General features: G+C 41.7%; 1 protein-coding gene across 1 annotated transcript in view; it reads right to left on the bottom strand.

The window, feature by feature from the left end:
• Positions 1-6,641: 6,641 nt before the first annotated feature.
• Positions 6,642-18,483, bottom strand: part of tp53bp2a (tumor protein p53 binding protein, 2a) — a 28,659-nt gene continuing 16,817 nt past the window's right edge. The window contains exons 9-20 of the mRNA XM_079229590.1: positions 18,440-18,478; positions 16,809-16,856; positions 15,342-15,525; positions 13,134-13,256; positions 12,851-12,972; positions 12,324-12,735; positions 10,132-10,985; positions 9,204-9,341; positions 8,862-8,995; positions 8,404-8,570; positions 8,029-8,228; positions 6,642-7,929 (exon numbers count right to left, since the gene is read on the bottom strand). Coding sequence (XP_079085716.1) covers positions 7,888-7,929; positions 8,029-8,228; positions 8,404-8,570; positions 8,862-8,995; positions 9,204-9,341; positions 10,132-10,985; positions 12,324-12,735; positions 12,851-12,972; positions 13,134-13,256; positions 15,342-15,525; positions 16,809-16,856; positions 18,440-18,478 — 2,463 coding nt within the window. The 3' untranslated portion in view covers positions 6,642-7,887. The remainder of the gene's footprint in view (positions 7,930-8,028; positions 8,229-8,403; positions 8,571-8,861; positions 8,996-9,203; positions 9,342-10,131; positions 10,986-12,323; positions 12,736-12,850; positions 12,973-13,133; positions 13,257-15,341; positions 15,526-16,808; positions 16,857-18,439; positions 18,479-18,483) is intronic.

Here is an 18,483-nt window from a genome sequence, read left to right as displayed (position 1 = left end):
GGAAGTTTGAGGAGATAAAAGAGAAGTCAAGTGAATCTTCAAGGATGTATTTTAGTTCTCTGCAAAGGGATACCTCTATTGTACTGGAGTGAAATTAAACCAACAGCTAGAAGGTAGGAAATATAGCTAAATATTTTGGAAATGCTAAGTATAAGTGATCCTCCAGGAGTGCATAAAAACTCCTTGACCTCTCATCATCAGGGCAATTTCACAACACCGTGAAAACAAGGCTGCTTCTACAATGTCTTGAACTGTAGTCGTTTGGGAAATACTACTTTTAAACTAGTGTCGTCTTTTTAAAGTTTTTACAGCTCTAGCCTGTTCCCAGTATGGAAGATATACCTTGGGGACACTAATTATTTCAGCCGTACAGTCTCTTTCCTGGAAGTGCCGTCAAACACTGTAAAAGGTGTGTCAATCAGCCTCGTCTCAGCTCGCCTTAAAAAGATGGCAGAAGAGGTGCAGGAATAGGGCTCTTTATAAGTCATTTATCAGACTCATGTACACCAAATCACTCAAATGTACTGTCGGGGTCTAAATGCTTTCACTCAATCAGTCTGCCATTCAACTGATGAGTTCTCATAATGCTGAGAGGAAGAGAAGTCTATTCAGATGGAAATACTTCATAAGAATACGACGGAAAGAGAATGGGAGAAATCAGCAAGCAAAGAGGTAAAATGCTGTCTGAAAGTCCAGCAGCGCAGACTAAAGAGACAGTAATGGTGACATTCCCGATTCCCTTTCATCTAAAATCCAGATTAGCCCTGACTTGCTCCGACTACCCCGGACCCCCTAAATGCAGAGGCTTTAAATAGTTAATTGGCCGCTGAGCACACCAGTCACACTTTTTAGAAAATATAGAAAGAGATATGCTGAAAGATAAAAATGAGGGCTGGCCCAGAGGAAATGTGACTCTACCACTCACGACCCAACCTTCTTAATCGGTCTTTCTCCTGATCTCGCTGCCAGCTCTCAGTCCCATGGCATTCGTTCACAGAGATGGATTTTATCAGGCAATTATAAAGTGTCTATAAACGTGCCCGAATGGAAGAGATTTGAGCACTGTGGTGGCGACAGCTCCATCCACAGACTATTGTCTCAGAGGACTTGAAACTCTCTGTTTTTTTAAGTTGGATGTGTGTGTGTCTGTCTGTGTGTGTTTGTGCATGTGACAAATAGAAAAGATTACAGTCAAAGCCATTGAGCTGTGTTTCCTACTGACAGACAAACTGTGTTAAAACTCTCTTGTGTAACAGACAGACAAGAGGAAGCCAACTGAACTGAACTCTATTTATTCCCATTACTGTAGCTTCATACTTTCTACAGTCAGTCTGTTAAACACTGAGCTCTTTAAACCGACACTGGAGTTATTCTGACAATACCACAAAAGAGACAACTGTGTATGGCCAGTGTATAACTGAAATGTTCTGTACCATTATTTCCCAGCTTATTTGTGTCATTTGTTTGAATCTGTCCCGTCTGCGGCTGGTTCTCTCTGGAGTCAACAGCAGCCTAAATGTGGCAATAATCTAGAGTCTAAAGTCTAAACTCGTGGTTTCTGACGGTCTAGAGAGAAGTTTAGACTCTCAAAGATACAGTTATCAACCTAATTTAGGAAACAGTGATGCATACAGTCAAATCAGTCTTCAAATGGTTTTATTTTAGAGTATATGAAATTCCAAATTTGCCTCAAAGGGTTTCACAATCTGGACATTATACAACGGCCTCTGGCCTTAGACCCTCGATTTGGTGAGGAAAAGAGCAACAGAGAAATAATCTATCTTCCAGACATACAATAGATGTTGACAGGAATAACAATAGTATATTAGTAATAGTAGTATTACTTATTTGGTACAAGGAACAAAGTGTTTTAATCTGCATGAACATATAGCACGTTTGCAGTGTAGAATAAATCCTGATAGAAACCATGAATAGAGCTACAAAACTACAGTCATTACAAGTGATGAACTTTAAAACATTTGCACAGGTGAAAACCGGTTGAAGAATGGGGAAACATAAAACAATCAACTATATGAAGAGAACATCAAGGAAACAATCTACCTAACAATGAAACACGTTTCCTTTCACTTACCCAGCTACGTCTTGACATTTCCAACGCCTAACCAGATAAATGGGTTCAATGGGTTTCCCCATACTAATGATTACATCACAGAGATGGCTGATTACCCATTTTACGCAGATCCACCATACTCTTCAAGCACCTTCAACATCATCAATGTGTGTTTAATAAACAACATGTGTTCCATATGAATCACAGGCTGCCGCTTTACTTTGCATTTTGCCCAGTTCGCCCACATCCCTGATGTGGAAGTCTTACACATCAGTCCACCAAAAGAAGCCCCTGGTGAGTTGAAACGCGGCGATGCAGTAAAGTGAAGCAGAATGGGTCACTGGGTGCTTTGAATACAGCAATTAGCCATTTCTACTCACATGCATGAAGCCAATTCCTGCTTCACTTGGTGATATCTCACACCTGTCTGAATCGGCTGAACTCCTCGGAAAATGCCCAACAAGGAAACATAAATTATCCTGTATTTTAATTAGAGGATAGCCTATTAAAGCCTATAAATATTACAAGTCCGAATAGGACCATTGCTTAACTGTCATAAAGATTTTAGGAGATTAAAAATATTCCACCTCGACGACAGAGAATCACACCGCACAACTATCACTGTGTGGCCACAGTAGAGCATATTAAGATAAACTCAAAAGGTATTTTTCTGTGGGCTAAGCAGCGGTGTGTCTTACCTGACTCACGCACAAATTCCTCGAACAGAAAGATATGAACGTTTCCTTGAGCTCAAAATAATCCAAGTGGACTTTAAACGCCGAAACACCCTCTGAAACACACAAACACCCACTGGGCGACACGCAGCACTAACAGTGGGGCTGCCTCGAGCTCTTCTCCACTCATGTGCCGTCACAGGTGGCCCGCCCTCCCACGACGCTCAACACTTCTTCGGGTTTTTTTTTCTCCACCTACCTCTGAATCAGGTAGGCCGGTCTGTTTTTTCTCTCTCTCACCAGCTCGTTGTTATTTTATAAAGAGACACTTCCTGGTTCGCTGTGGCACTTTGTTTTTGCGCTATATATGCATCACGAGTTCCAGCCAGCGCGAGGACAGTCACAGTTATGAAGCAAAGTGGATCATGCAACCTGTCCAATCAATGCTGCAGGGTGGCGTCACACCGACACCTGGCGGTCACAGAGGGGACTGCACACAGGCAGGTGTGCGGGTTAGAGGAAGTCATCAAAATCAGAACCATTTATTGCCCCGTAAAAAGAATTTGTCTTGGCAGGTGGTGCATAACATTAAACAATAAACACAGTGCAAAAATAAATAGGAGCATGACATTTACAATTTAAATTTACAATAGAATATAATATTAAATTAAAATAAAGTGCACAGACAAACAGATAACAGTACTTTATACAAGTGAAATTAAGTGAAATGTGAAATGTTTAATATAAACATATACAGTTAACTGACCAGACGGCCCTTATTTACGACTGTGCACTCTCCGTTTTTATTCACTGCTGCTTTCATCTCTCTTGACAAATACACATTCTAGTAAGCATTTCATCGCATTTGATGCTGCTTTTCAAATTAATTTGGTAACTGTTTTCAACTTTGCATACTTTGTTGAATGTATTTGAATTACATAATGTAGCTGCTCTTGCAAAGTGCACACTGTTGCATCAGAATTAATTCATTGGCACATAATTTGTCACAACATTGCCCCTCGAGCTTTAACCCTCTATCTCATTTATTAGCTGTGCAGAGGATTGTGGGTCAGAATAGCAAGGAAAGGCTGCTGACTTGTATACTTCAAAATGCAACCAGATGCAGTAGGACATCCTGGTATTTTCGGCATACTGCATTTGACAAACTACGTATTGGGACATATAAATGTGGACCAATACCCATACTACCATATTGTTTAGTATGCCAGAACATTTATTTTGTATTGGTATTTGAAAATTGGTAGAACGCTCCAGATGAATGATTATGTTGCTCTGTAACTGCTGGACATGTAAATAAACATATTGCAGTTAAGTTCACCATATAATATATGGTGAACTTAACTGCAATGTGTTCACAACTATTCCAGCTGTCTCCAACCGGCCAAAAAACAGTTATTCCTGGTTCAAAGACCAATATCAAACGATCAATGCTTCCGGAAGGTTTGCAGGAGACAATGGATGTTTGTATCCTGCACTAAGGATGTCACTGTAGCTTTTAGACAGGTTTCTTTCTTTATTAAAACACTTTTATGCAAGGCTCACATCACTCACATTCAAGCATGCAGACATAATTCCACCTTAAGGTCCTAATCTGTTTCCTCGCCTTCCTCTCCTCCAGACCCTCGGGTAAAATATTAAATTGTGCATCTCTAGATTGGGTGAGATTCATGGTGCAGCAGATCTCATATCCCTGTAAATGTGGACACACAGGCTCAACAATTAATGAGTGTGTCTGTGAGGAAAGTCAGATCCATCACCAGAGGGACACAAACCCAATAAAATAATATGCCCAGAGGAGATATACATGGAACTTTAATCATCATATTGTATAAGACAACAGTAACAACATATATCAGATATGTATCTGTGTGTAAACCCTGCAGACCTTCACACTGCTCATAAAAATAACAAAGGGCTGGTGTGCTGCAGAGATCAATGAGAGCTCTGATTATGAAGGATAAAACAGCATCGATCTGTCATCTTTCTTTAGAGAGAGTCTTTATCAGTACTTTGAATCCATTATAAATGTATATGTATCAATTATAAATGTAGTGAGTCATGTTCAGTGAGCAGTGTTGATGTTGAGTTCAGCCTTTTATCTCAACTCCTTATTGCAATACAGCAGGGGATTTGTGCAGCATAAGGGTTGTGTCTTAAAGATCCAGCTGCATTAACCCCGTACAACTCTCAAAGGGACACAACAGAGGAACTCCGCTGGAGCTTATGGATGAAGAAGTGTCACTCGTGCTGGTTACCATGGCAACAGGGGTACCTGAAAAAGGGGGTTGGTTCATATGATGACATACAGTATGATGTGGATATAGTGGTTACATCAAAGGGTGCAGCACTTCTGTTTCTCTCCCAGTGTGTGCTGGGATAAAGATTACAAAAATGGATTGAACTGTTTCCCTTTGCCTCTCACTCTGACGGAGATCTATCTGCACACGTCAGTTCTAGCCATATTTCAATATGAATATATATATATATATATATATATATTATACAGTTATCTAGATCTAAACATTGATTGTGAGAGGAAGCTGATCTAACACAACCTAAGATGGTGAACATGGTGAACTAAAATATCTCAATAACTAGATTCATGTCATGTAATTTTCTACAGACATTCGAGTTTCCCGGAGGATGAATCCTGCAGACTTTAGTTTAGTGTTAGTAAACTAATGTTAGCATGCTGCTTACCCACTAGACTAACATGGTGTGCAGGGTAAACCTGCTACACATCAGCATGTTTAGTTATTGTGAGCATGCTAAAGCATTAAGAGCAATGCACCATTGTGCCAAAAGGAGGTTATCTAGGTTCCCAGGGTCTTTTTTTTCTTCCACAGTTCAACATTATTTAAGTAAAACATTTCGAAAGGTTTTATTTTGTCAGGGACTCCTTTTTCCCAGGTCTCTGTGTTCAACTCCATGCACTCTTTAAAAAGTTCCCATACAGCCCGCGACATATTTAGCAAATAGAGCTAGGGAACATCTGTTTCAGGTTCCCATTATGTGCTTTATAGGGTTGGGGAACCGGCCAGGTTATCAAAAACGTACTTATTTGAACCCAAACCACGATATTTTCCTAAAACTAATTAAAAGCAAAGTAGTTTTGCTGCCTTAGCCCACGGGGTCCTGACAAAGCGTCTGCAGTGATGAGTTGGGAATGAGAATGGGTGGAGGGAACAAATAGAACCATGGAAGAGCATTATGTAGCGCTGGAGAACAAAGGGCCCTTTGTCATGTTCACATTATGTGCCATATGAATGCCATTCTTCTTCTCTCTGCAATGCAATTTTTCGACAAAAAGCTATTGTATCATTTATCAAGTTAATTCAGCCTAAACTTTATAATAGTGTTTTCCTGTGTCCCACAACATCCGGCTTATTTTCCTGTTGTGACGGGACTGGGAGAGAAAAGGAGCTTGTTCTACAAATTAAACATAAACGTAATCTAATACAACAAGTTATCACCTTACAAGGATTGCTCAAAATACACTATTTTTCCGCATCATCTGATAACAATTGCTTCCGTAAACGCAATTGCACGAACAGTGCAAAGTGCAGAATGATCTCAATCACAGTGGCACTAAAAACAGGTTGGTTTTAACAACTGTCTTTATCAAATTTTATGTACTGCATTACTTATACAATATTAGTTTATTATATAATCTGCTCTGACTCTTTTTCCATATTTGGATTCATGCTCTGGGAGGTGAATAACCATCATCTGTCCAGCAGAGGTCACCAACGATAGCGTAAAAAGAAAAAAACAGTATACATGGAGACAAACATATTTCTACTCGCCTTCATCACAAGGATGAGAAAACTGGAAAACAGTCTGTATTTGTGGTTATACAGGAAGACCATACAAACTTAGTACAAAGTATTTTATTGTAAATGTTTGAAATACTAAAGTACATTTGTGGTTATAGTACTGACAAAAGGGCTAAAGAAAAAAAGTAACAAAAATAAATACATCTGCTTTGACAGATAAGTGATGTGGGAACTCATATTGTATAAGTTCCCTCTTTTTTATTTGACTTGAGAAATTGTTTCTGACTTCATGATATAGCATTATCTTCACTTACTGGTTATTACAAAGGTTTCTGGTATTACGTTTTCCTTCTTACATTATTATATTGTCATGAAATGGCTGTAATAAAATATTATTTTTCATACTGCATGACATCTCCTTCCTGACCAAAGGGTTTCTGAAGAGCTTGAAAGTCCATTTTCATAACAATATAATTCCTACAGTAACTTTTCACTAGTTTTAGGACATACAAATACATGAGTATCTATGGCATCTCAACCACAACGCAAGAAAGCAGACTGGCTTTCTGGGTATCATAAACCACAGAATAAACAGCAATAGATCAATCAAAAGCTTCATCACCAATCATCTCATTTTCTTTTTGTTTCGTCAGCACAGTGATGGTCACAACTGAAACTTTACCCCTCTAGTGCTGTTATGAAGAGGCACAGTCACTCAATACAGATGATGAAAAACAGGCGCCCAAAGATTGTCTCAGTAACAGACCATTTTTAAAAGCATCCTCATTATCATCATCATCATCCACTTGTTCACCTCATGCAATGTTGAGCCCAAAGTAGTTTTAAAAGACTATTAAAAAGTGTAAAAAGGTCTCGCAATAAGAATACCGCTTGTTCCATTTATATCCCAACATTTGTGTTTCTGTCAGTTAAGAAATAGTTTCAGACACTAATTACATATACAACAAAAACAGTGGAATGAAGGAAAACAATGTCAATAGCGTCTTAAGTACGTAGTACACAGTGTGGCCTGGAAAAATAAGTGAGGGAGAATCCCTCTGTTGTAGGTACAGAAAAAAAAGTGCGAGAAAGAGTTCATAGTTGATCCTTCATATTGTTTGGTCTGTCTCCGTCTCTTCATTTCAGCAGTGTCCTTCTCTCCCCCTTGTCTGTTAAAGCCTGTCTGTGTGTGTCTGTGTGTGTGTGTGTGTGTGTGTGTGTGTGTGTGTGTGTGTGTGTGTGTGTGTGTGTGTGTGTGTGTGTGTGTGTGTGTGTGTGTGTGTGTGTGTGTGTGTGTGTGTGTGTGTGTGTTTTGGAGTTCTGGTACACTGGAATGCACAGCGTTTTAAGCGAGGGTTCTCTGCCTTGGCTTTATTCTGGGATAGAGCTGTAAGAGACAACAAGAAGACATGCCAACAATTAACATTCGTGCATGAAATAATAAACACACTTATCTTCATTACAGTTTCAGTGACCCGTGACTCACCCCGAGGAGGTTGCGGGGAATGTACCCCTCAGTGTCACCCATGCGCGCCCACCACCATTCTATCTCGTCCTCGTCCTCCCTTCGCACGATGGTCATGCAGTCTCCCTCGTGGAACATCAGTTCATCAGGGTTTTCGCCGTTGTACTCCCACAGACCGTAGACCACTCCCCTGTTCATGATGCCCATCTTCTCTTGCACACCTTAGGGTAGACAGATTTAAAATAACAGAAAAATTATTAACACAAAAAGCATAGTGAGGTTTTGACAGAAACATAGACACAGGACATAATTCAAATGACATTATTATAAAGGAACAAAGCATAAAACAGAGCACAAAACAAAGACATCTAAAATAATAACATAGCTTTAACTGACCATAGAGGAACTGGGAGCACTGGGTGTAGCCCTCCTCCATCTCTTCACATTTATCAGCTGCTGTTTGCATGTCACTGTAAGTCATAGCAAACACTGCTGCACCAGACTCCACCAGGAACTTGCACACTTGCACATTGTTACAGGATGCAGCACAGTGAAGAGGTGTCCTGTATGAGAAAAAAGGAAAAGAAAAAGGAGGTAAGAACCGAGGATGCGGGAGAGGGAGATGAGAAACAATAGGACTAGAGAGTAAGACTTTCAAAATACTTTAATTTAATGACTGGATTTTGGTGACTACAGTTGCAGCCACTACACTGCATTAGGGTTTCTGTTGTTAACCAGCTCATACTGCTAGAATATGCTCAAAGTTGAGAAAAAACAAACATGTCGACTATTGATGAAACAGTTTGGACTGGTCTAAGGCAAATCAATTGTGTCAGAAGCAGACTTGAACTTACCAGCCGTCACTGTCGGCAGCATTGACATTGACACCAAACTGAACCAGAAACTTGACAATCTCTGTATGTCCGGCACAGACGGCATTGTGTAGGGCAGTGATTCCTTCATCGTTGGGCAGACTGGGATCTTCCACCTGAGAATGAGGAATTTCAAAGAGTTTTAGCACCAGTAAATTGTGAAATATAACTACTTTTAGATTTCTTTAATGAAAACGTATATGAAACAGTGGCAGCTGACTAACAGAAAAACAAGTAAAAAAAACTACTTTAACAATGTGATTTTAAACATTATAATAATGTTATATTACATAGCAATTGCTTCTTGAGGAGAACAAATCTTACTTCATAGATGATTCTCTGCACCAGGTCAAACTCTCCCTCCAGAGACGAGTCCAGCAGCAAAGCCAGTGGGTTGAACTTCACTCTCATGGCGTGATCGATGCGTTCAGAGCCGAGCTTGCGCAAGTTGGTCCTCTTTCCCTAAAGACACAATCATAACAATGTGTCACACAAACGATCTTAAACAGCCATCACAACACAGAGAAATGTAACATCTAAGACGTGAGACTGCAGAGTCTCATCCTGAAGTGTGTCCTGCCGAAGTGCAAGCGTCCACTCTCTGTGGGGTTCAATCTGGACTGAGAGCCGAGGAGGGACTTGTTTTCTGGCTCTATGTGCATTGCTAATCCAGTTTATCCAGAAACTAATTCATTCCTCTAAAACCATGAATGTGCAACCAAATGGGTGTTAAACGGAGGTGACAAAAGGAGGGAACAAGGGGGGAAAAATGGGTCACAATGTTCATTTCTCATTGGTTTTTCTTTTCGGGGTAAAACCTGCCACCTCACCATAAACCCACTTAATGAAGTTCACTAGGAGCTCAACAACAAGAACACGTAAACTTGTGTTTATTTACAACACTGAATGGGGAAAAGTGTGTATCCGCTTACTGTAAGCAGAAGGCTAATTTTCTCCAGAAACAATAGCAGTACTTCATAAGGATTATCAAACTATATAACATCAGACCAGGTCACTGCTGTTAATTGGCAGGTCATTAAAAAGTAGAACGTGTACTAACTGTAACTCATGACCTGTCACTGTGGTACAAACAAACAAACAAACATGTGAGTAGGGGATTTAAAAACAGACGTAGCACAAACGCACACAAGGATAATCTATACTGGTGACGCCGGGCTGAATTGACAACAAAAAAGACCCCGGAGAGCCACATCATAATTGTGAATCAACAGTTTAAGGTGGTGATTCATACCGGTGGCAGCGTGACCTGGCCAGTGACCTCAGGGGCCTTCATGTTAAAGGTGTCCTCTCCCAAGCTGTCCTGCTCTGCTCCACTGGGGTATGGGGGTGGAGGGTATGGGGGGAACTCTTCCAGGAAGCCTTCTGGAGGTGGAGGAGGAAGGTTGGCCATCGCATCCTCCAGGCCAGCTAGGGGTGGTGGTGGGAAAAGAGCATCATCTGGCCTGGGGGCTGGGTGGGACGGGGGAGGTGGGGGGATAATGTCCTCGCGCTGGCGGATGGCTGAATATGGTTTGGTCTGTTCAGCGGGGCCTGGGATGGGGACTTTAGCATCTGGGATGTGAGATGGGAGCTGTCCTCCCTCCAGAGTCTGTCCCGTCTCTGATGGGTGGTTCTCTGCACCACTCAGATGGCTTGGAACATGTGGCCCCGATGATCCTTCCGCCGCTTTCTCTGCTTCACCAGCATAGGTTGGAGTAGTTGGTGTAGTCACAGTCTCCATGGCTGCCAGTGTGGTCTTCTGGTAGAGGAGTTTCTGAATGTTGGGCCCTGCAGGACCCTCTGGTTCAGTGATGGAGCTGCGCTTCTTCAAGGGCCTTGGTGCATTGTAGAGCTTCTTCCTCAGGGCTTCCAGGTCACCATCACTCTGATGCCTGTAAGGGTTGGAAATGAAGGGAAGCAGCTTGGTGGGGCTGAGGGGCCGGGGGGTGCGTTCTGTTTCTGTTTGGGGACCCTCAGACGGGCTGGGACCCACGTTGTTGGGTCCATTGTGGTCAACTTCCGCTTCTGGACCGGGGGACCGCCGGTCAATGTAAGGGTTCTCTGGATGTAGGGAGCCTCCTCCAGGGATCACTGGTTTACCATACACTACAAACAAATAGAGGAAACAAGTGTCATGACTGCCATGTCTACAGAGACACCACCAATATCACACTGATACCCTCAGGACTGACCCTTTGCTCTCTACCAATTATAGTATAAACTGCTTTATTGACCCAAAGGTGAGTATTATAAATTGATCATTATAATACAGAACCTCATTACTACGGCCTTAAAATCATGACAACATTCTAAAAAGTTATCCTGCTAATTAATCGTTAGATATCGTACTTTAACCCTTTGGAAGCGGGGGCAGATATTTAAGTTTTTAATAAAATCATATCTTCGCAATAATACATCACAGAGATATGGTTTCAAATCTGTCGGATATGGTTTCCACTTCCGCATCTGAGCATCTAAACATGGACGTGTCGTATGGCACCTGACTTACCAAGCCTGTAAGACGTGTGTCAGGTCAACAAAGTGCTACGCAAGAGATGCTGTGATAAAACTCCGTTAATACAGATCCGATTAAAAAGAAGATATCTTTTTCCACCAATACACAACTTGTCTTTTGTTTCAGTTTCTAAACCTGTTGCTTGATGATATTTTTTTAATAAATATAAATCATTGCACTTGAAATATTGTTCTGATCATATTTTTTTGTTTTACTTGTGCTTTGACTTGCACCAGACACCTACATAATTAGTTTTCATAAATGAAATACCATCTCAGTCTAAATTACTGTATAGAGGCTTACTTAATTATACTGGGCCTATGTACTCATATCGGACTTATTCTATGCTATCCATTTCAACTTTTGTCTCTGTACTTTTACTTTGTCTTTTCCATCCAAGGCTTCCATTGCATCTTTGTCAAGCGGGTGCCTTATTTGACTTTGCAAATTAACATTGTATTAATTTTACAGAGCTAGCGAGGATATGAAAATCCTCAGCACAGAATTTACACAATTCCAGTCAGAAGCAGCAGATACAGTTGCCTGTGATTGCGTTTGTAGAATGAAGATCTAACAGATGGCTTCGCCTCTCTAGCTGCCCCTCTGGTCAGTGGCGTGTAAATATTTTCTTCCAGGCAGCAGGGTAGATTTACCTTCAGGTGAATACATCTCGAACTTGTCTTAACCCTTGTTTACATCATACCGAGTCTTCAGATTGTATTTGTATTCCACTCAGAGGGATAATGTGTACATTATCTATACTCTCACTAGATATGACTCTTTGATTTTGTGTGTTACAGTGGAGTTATGTCTCATTCAAAGTGTGACCCTCCATTTCATCATATAATCTATCCAATAACACTTTGTAAAGAAAAAGAACCCCATCATCTGTGTGCCGTCAACAACACTACGGATATGGATATTCTTACCACTGGCAAATCCATTGGTGCGGCTCTGAGACCTGTTGAGCGCGCCCAGCACACCAGGCAAGTTGAAGGGCTTCCCTGAGCCAGGCTGCTGGGTGTACATGGAGTAAATGGAGCTGGCCGTTAAGGTCTGGGGTTTACTCATGCTGGCGTCTTTGGAGGAGGGCAGCTCTGGGGTGAAGGGCCGTACGGTGGCTGCAGGTGGAGTCTCCTGCTTGGAGGGTAAGGGGAGTGTCTGGCTCTGTGAGGGTGGGAGAGGGTTGCGGCCCTGTGCAGCCGGGGGCTGCTGGCTGTGGGTCTTGGTTTTGGGGAAGGTGCCCGTGTTGAGACCTGGTTTGACATAGGGCACGACAACAGGGCCTTTTGGTTTGGTGGGTACAGGAGGGGGCACCTTGACTGGCGCTTTGGGAGCCGACTAGAGAAAGAGAGAGAAAGATAATTAGATGCCAGGGTGTGTTAATGTTGGTAATTACTAAATACTATTTTTTTTACTGTGAGGATGTAAAGACAATGTTTCTATTCACGCTCACCTGAGCGTCCCTGACCAGGTCATCACTGCTCTGGTTTTTGCGTAGGGAGGTGGTGGGAACCTCCGTTGGCTCAAACATGGAAAATGGACGCACCTTCCTGTCCCTCTTCAGTTCTGTCTCATCTATGCAAAAACCACAATGAGAGACAGTAATCAGTTTCATCTCATGTTCAGACACAGTGTGACTTTACAGTAGAACAGAAGCCCCTTTGGAAGCTGTTGTTCTGTCACATTATTGTAGTTTCCGTAATGACTATTGTGCAGTATGTGTGCATGTGTCTTACCTTGTTCTGTGTTAGCGTTGGAGTGAGAGGTCATTCGTGGCAGTGTTGAAGCTGGACCATGACCGTTGGTGTTGGGTTCTGGACCTGAAGAGCTCCAGTCTGCCAGCTTGGATGGTTGAAGGCCTGTGGGATGGCAAGAGAGGCGAGAGAGAAGAAAGCAAAAATGAGAGACAGATCATTTATCTTTTACATAAGAATAAGACAAAACAAAGTAGCTGTACACAGATTGGAAACTAGCTTTAGCCATTATTTATCCAGATAAACAGAGGCTTCAAAGAGCTGTGTGATATACAGGGTCACACGGAACAAACAATCATGTTTGTTTTTTTCAAAATAAGAAAAAAACAGTGAATTTTGAAGCATTTTGCCTTTCTCGCTACTCATCATTTGTTATTTTGGTTGACTGACTAAGACCCAGCCAGTGGCCATGCTTGTCCGCAGACATCCAGTCAGATGAGCCACAAAAGCATGGGGCTCTTACAACTAGCAAGATTAGCATCACATCAAAGCTGGTAAAACATGATGATTTTCATCACAGTGCCTGCAGACTGTAGTTAAATGCTCCCTCTCAAGAGGTGCTGTACAAATACGCCAACAAACTCACACACATTTTGCAAACAAGACCTGATTGGGTTGTTCAGAATCTGCACAGCATGTCAGTTCAACTGAAGGTTATGAATTTGTTCCAACTGACCCATTTAGAGGGGCAGAAAAAGAACTGAGAAAAAAGCTGAACAACAAACAGCAGCGAAACAAGGAAACAGGACCAAAGATCCAGTCAGGAAATTATGAGAATATATCATCTTTTTCAGTGAGAATCACGCATGAAAAATAAACACAAAGCCTTTGAGATGCAGACAGCCACAAACACTAACACAAGTGTGTACCTTTTCTTTTAGCCCGCAGCTCTTTCAGAGGCTTAAGCAAGAACATGGCTTCTGAGGAAGATGCATTCAAAAGACAAAACAAAAACAAATAGCCTTAGAGCTCCAAATCTTCCTTTTCTCTAGACAGCTGTTGGCTGGGCCCAGGCAGGGGGCCCCCTGAGGAGTCACACAGAGACCAGCACAAACCCCAGGAGCCTGCCTGATGCTATGCACAACGTCCCTGCTAGAGAAGAACCGGGGACGGGTGTATATGAAGAGCAGATTCCTCTGCATCCCCATCGCTATCTCTCTTCTTCCCATACTGCAAATCAACTCAGCATGCAGAAATAATTGCGTGCAACATCATGACAGACTGGGTAAAACCTGTTTCTTTTACTTCCTGAATGTGGAATGCTTTAAATAGGAAAATGTGGACTGAAAAAGTGAGAGAGGGAATAAGGAGGGGGGGCTTCTGTTGTTGTTGTTGTGTAATAACTACTTTTTGTATCGGATCATTCATTTTTAATAATATAAAGCATGCTGATGGCCCACTATCCACTGGGGGACTGATTTAGGTCTAAGAGAGAGAGAGACTAGAGAGCGTGAGAAAGAATTACTGAGAAAGAGGATGGCACAAAGAACATCTATAAGTGGGATATGTTGCTCTGGTCCGTCATTGGTTTAGACAGACTTCTTCCCCTACATTACACAGCACATATGCTACTTCAGTCAGTGGGAAAACGGTACTGGTGTAACAACAGCTAACTTTGTACCATCTCTCAAACTTGATTTTAAAAAGAAAAGTGGCATAAAGAGATACACACCACAATGGTTAAAAAATTGGTTCACTCACTGTAAAACACATCAAGAGTTATTTAGAAAATATAAGGAGACTGGAAGACAGGGTTCAAAGTTCAGGCTCTGCAATACTCGGTCACAACACACCATCCAGGAGGTAACTAGATACCTTCTGAGCTCAGACTGACATCACAGCCAGCTGGTGTCCCAGACTCCTCTGCTCCTGCTGGAGGCAGGACAGTCTCAATTAAATTAGTCGCATTTCAATAAAAAAAATAACATACCAAATCCCATGATGATATTCACAAAGACACCACATGGAACAGTAGTTAAAGACTCTCTCCTTACGAGTTTGTGATTATTTTTTAACTTTGCTGCTGCTGAGAGCCGTGGCTCACTTAGCAATCACTAAATTTAGTTGAAGAAACTATTTGTAAAAGGACAGACGGGACAAAGTGAAGGATCGCCAAGTCAGAGATCCGAGTCATGACTCAAGGAAAAGAGGTGAAAGGCTGCAGATAATGTGTTGTCTCTGGCGGCTCACCTGTGCCGGCCTTGCCCTGTGGCTCTTGGGCTGGAAGGGTGGCAGTGCCGTCTGGGTAGGCCGGTTTTACGAGTAGGTCGTGCCTTACTGGGCCCCTGGGCATGGTGGACGACTGGATGTACGGGCCGACCGCCGCCACACGAGACGGACCCAACTGCTGTGCTGCTTGACCATCAGAGGGAACCTGCACAGTGAAAGGATATGAGAGAATAGATAAGAGGAGCTTGTTAGAGCGGCAAAGGTCGGTGAGAGTCATTTTAAAACCCCGTACTACGGGAGACAGCAGAAAGAGAGCACACTATTTAGACACGGTGACCAAAACTGTATCTGATGTTTTTTTATGAATGATTTAAAAAAGTAGAGATTGAGATGAGTATCACAGAAAGCATGCTGAAATCCCTATTAATGTTGACGCACTATACAACAACACAATACATATATAGCAGCACTCTGAGACTGTGATGTTCATTACATGACGAAGAAAAAAAAAAAAAGGTATGAAAGTTGAAAAACGGTGAGACAACTTAGTCTTCTTGCCACGCAAGACAAAAATATAAGCGTTGGCCTGAGGGTAGCGCCAGAGCGCACTATGTTCACTTAAATCAAAAGGATGTATTCTGTTTATCGAAGGTCTGTAAGGCAGTCTTCATTTTTCTAACCTGTGGGTGGTGGTCGCAAAGTGAGACAGCTTTGAATGTTTTTGTGGGGCGCACTGTCATGAAGTCTGGCACAGGTGGAGATTTAGACCTGCTGGTCGAGCTTGATGATGGGTCTGAGGACCATGAATGTTTATAAATGCAACAATATAACCCACCAAACAATAATCTGGATGTTTCACTGGAGACTAAAATGTTGGAATGACAGACCAACATCCCCATCATATGCCTCGAACCCCTCACACTGGTATTTAGGTTTCTAAGCCGGCGCTCGGTTTAATTGTTGCTGAATAAACATATTGCTTCAAGAAAATGCATGGATTACTGTTGCTCATGCAGAAATAGTTAATTTACCCAGATTTTCTTAATTATTCATGCATTTCATTTTATTAGCATGTTGCTTTTTATAAAACTTGTTGCAATTAAGAATCCTGCAGTGATTTTAAAGCAGCTAAGATAGGAGTGGGCTCTTCTTAGTCGACAGGTGATATAAAATCCTCACTGACCGTACAACCTCTTAGATCCTGCATCTTACTTTGAGGCATAATTAGAGTTATTGAAGTTAGGGGAAAGTCATTTTGTCATGGATAGAACATGTCACAGAAGAAACCATCTTTCTAAAACAGCTCAACTCAGCTGACGTCATTATAACAAGCCGTTTCTTTTAAACACGATGAAGATGGCTCAGGATGCCCATCAAGGGTCTGAAGAAAAAAAAACTTAACTAATCTAATGTGCCAAGTCATATTGAAGAGATCAGGTCAGAAAGAAAAGAGACGCATATGTTCAGCTCCAATTCTAGTTTAGTTACCTGAAGATGAGTGTCTTTTGAAGCCCTCTCTTTACCAGGATAGCCATTCTTGAAAGAAGAAGAAAAAAAAACACAAAGATGAAACGGCAGTTCAAATAATACCCTTTTTCCAATCTAATGTAAGCATTTTCCAAGTGTCTCCTGAGCTATGTGACTCTAAGGCGGTGCACGATCGCTTCTAGGCCGGCAGCGCTCAGACTGCCTCTCTTCAGTCAGTGTGGTCATACATGCTTGTTGTGTGATGTCAGCCAGACGCTTGTTGTTTGGGTGGAGGAGAGAGCAGCTTGGATGGAGTGTGTCTTTGTGCTAGAGTGAAAAAGGGCCACTCATTATAATTCCGGGCATGGTGTGGGTAAATCACCTCCTTACTGGGGCCTATTCAGGCCTTCATCTCTAAACCACACACACACACCTTTCTCTGTTCTGTTCCTACTTTATTATGCATGTCGAAGGCACATCAAAAGAGAAGTTGGCCTTCTTTAAAGTTGGATTACGGGTGCTAGTTCCTACTTTATTTGAGCTTCAGAAGGATTTGTTGAATATACATTAGAACATTTATTATTTATCTTCTAACTTATAGATCACTTAGGATCTTGTACACTGTATTTGCTCGGAAAACAGCAAAATAAGGAGGCAATTTTTGTATCTACAACACAGAGAAAAGAATCTGATGGCATTGAATACAAACAGCTTTGTGATTTGCACTACAAAGTTATGAATCAGCATTATGTAATGAAAAACAATATTTGAGGTTAATTGGTTGAATGTTAATTTGGATGAAAGACAGAAAGTTAATGGTGAAGGCCAATGAAACCCCGTAATTATGTCTGAGGAAATCGACCCCGTCAGAAGTACACAATAAGAGTACACAATTAAATAAATTACTGCATAGAGGACAAAGTAAAGTGATTTGTGTTGATAAGAGGGTAAAAACATAAAAATCATCCATCATCCAATCAGAATGATTATATTTTCTTTTTGGCCATCCTTACATCTTTGCTATCCCAACACAAGCATCCTCAAGCAGTAAATATGTTATTTTTTCTTCCACACAAGTCTGTTGACTCTTATTTATAGTCCCATGGCAACCTGTGTGCAAAACAACTCCTGGAAAGGGGAGAGGGGAGCAGAGGAGACACCAGGCAGTGAACTCGGAGCCAAAACTTTGAAACCAATTACAGCTAGTGCAAAGACTGGATTATTCAGCCTGCTTATTTCTAGTACGTGTTAAATCCTGCAATGTATTTCATATCTAATGTGTTTTGAAAAGCCAATGCTTTTTAGTAGGATGATTCTTGCCATTAGTAAACTGATTATTTGCCTTTTCCTGTGTCCGTGGAGCTAAATAAGATAGCATCTCCCCTGACATTCCTGCCCGTATGAGATGCCAGCCTGCACTCATTACTCCTCTCTCATCTTCAGGAGTTGTTTCTGCCAAATGCGACTGAAACACAGCTGAGTGAAGAAGTGAGAGAGTAAACTCAGATGCAACTCTGTGACATGATCAAAACTATCATCAATCCCCACCAGCCATCTCAGATAGAGATCAAAGAATGGAAAACGACAGATAGGAATGGACTCCTTTGACAGAGAGGGGGCCACTTGGTTTTCCCATAGAGAAGATAGCTTACGTTGGCATTGGTGAGCTCTGAATGCCAGGGCATCTGAGGCTTCA

This window comes from Taurulus bubalis (assembly GCF_910589615.1).
Source record: "Taurulus bubalis genome assembly, chromosome: 14".
Classification (NCBI taxonomy): domain Eukaryota; kingdom Metazoa; phylum Chordata; class Actinopteri; order Perciformes; family Cottidae; genus Taurulus; species Taurulus bubalis.
Note: the sequence above shows the minus strand (reverse complement) of the source record. Positions and strands in the feature narration are given on the sequence as shown.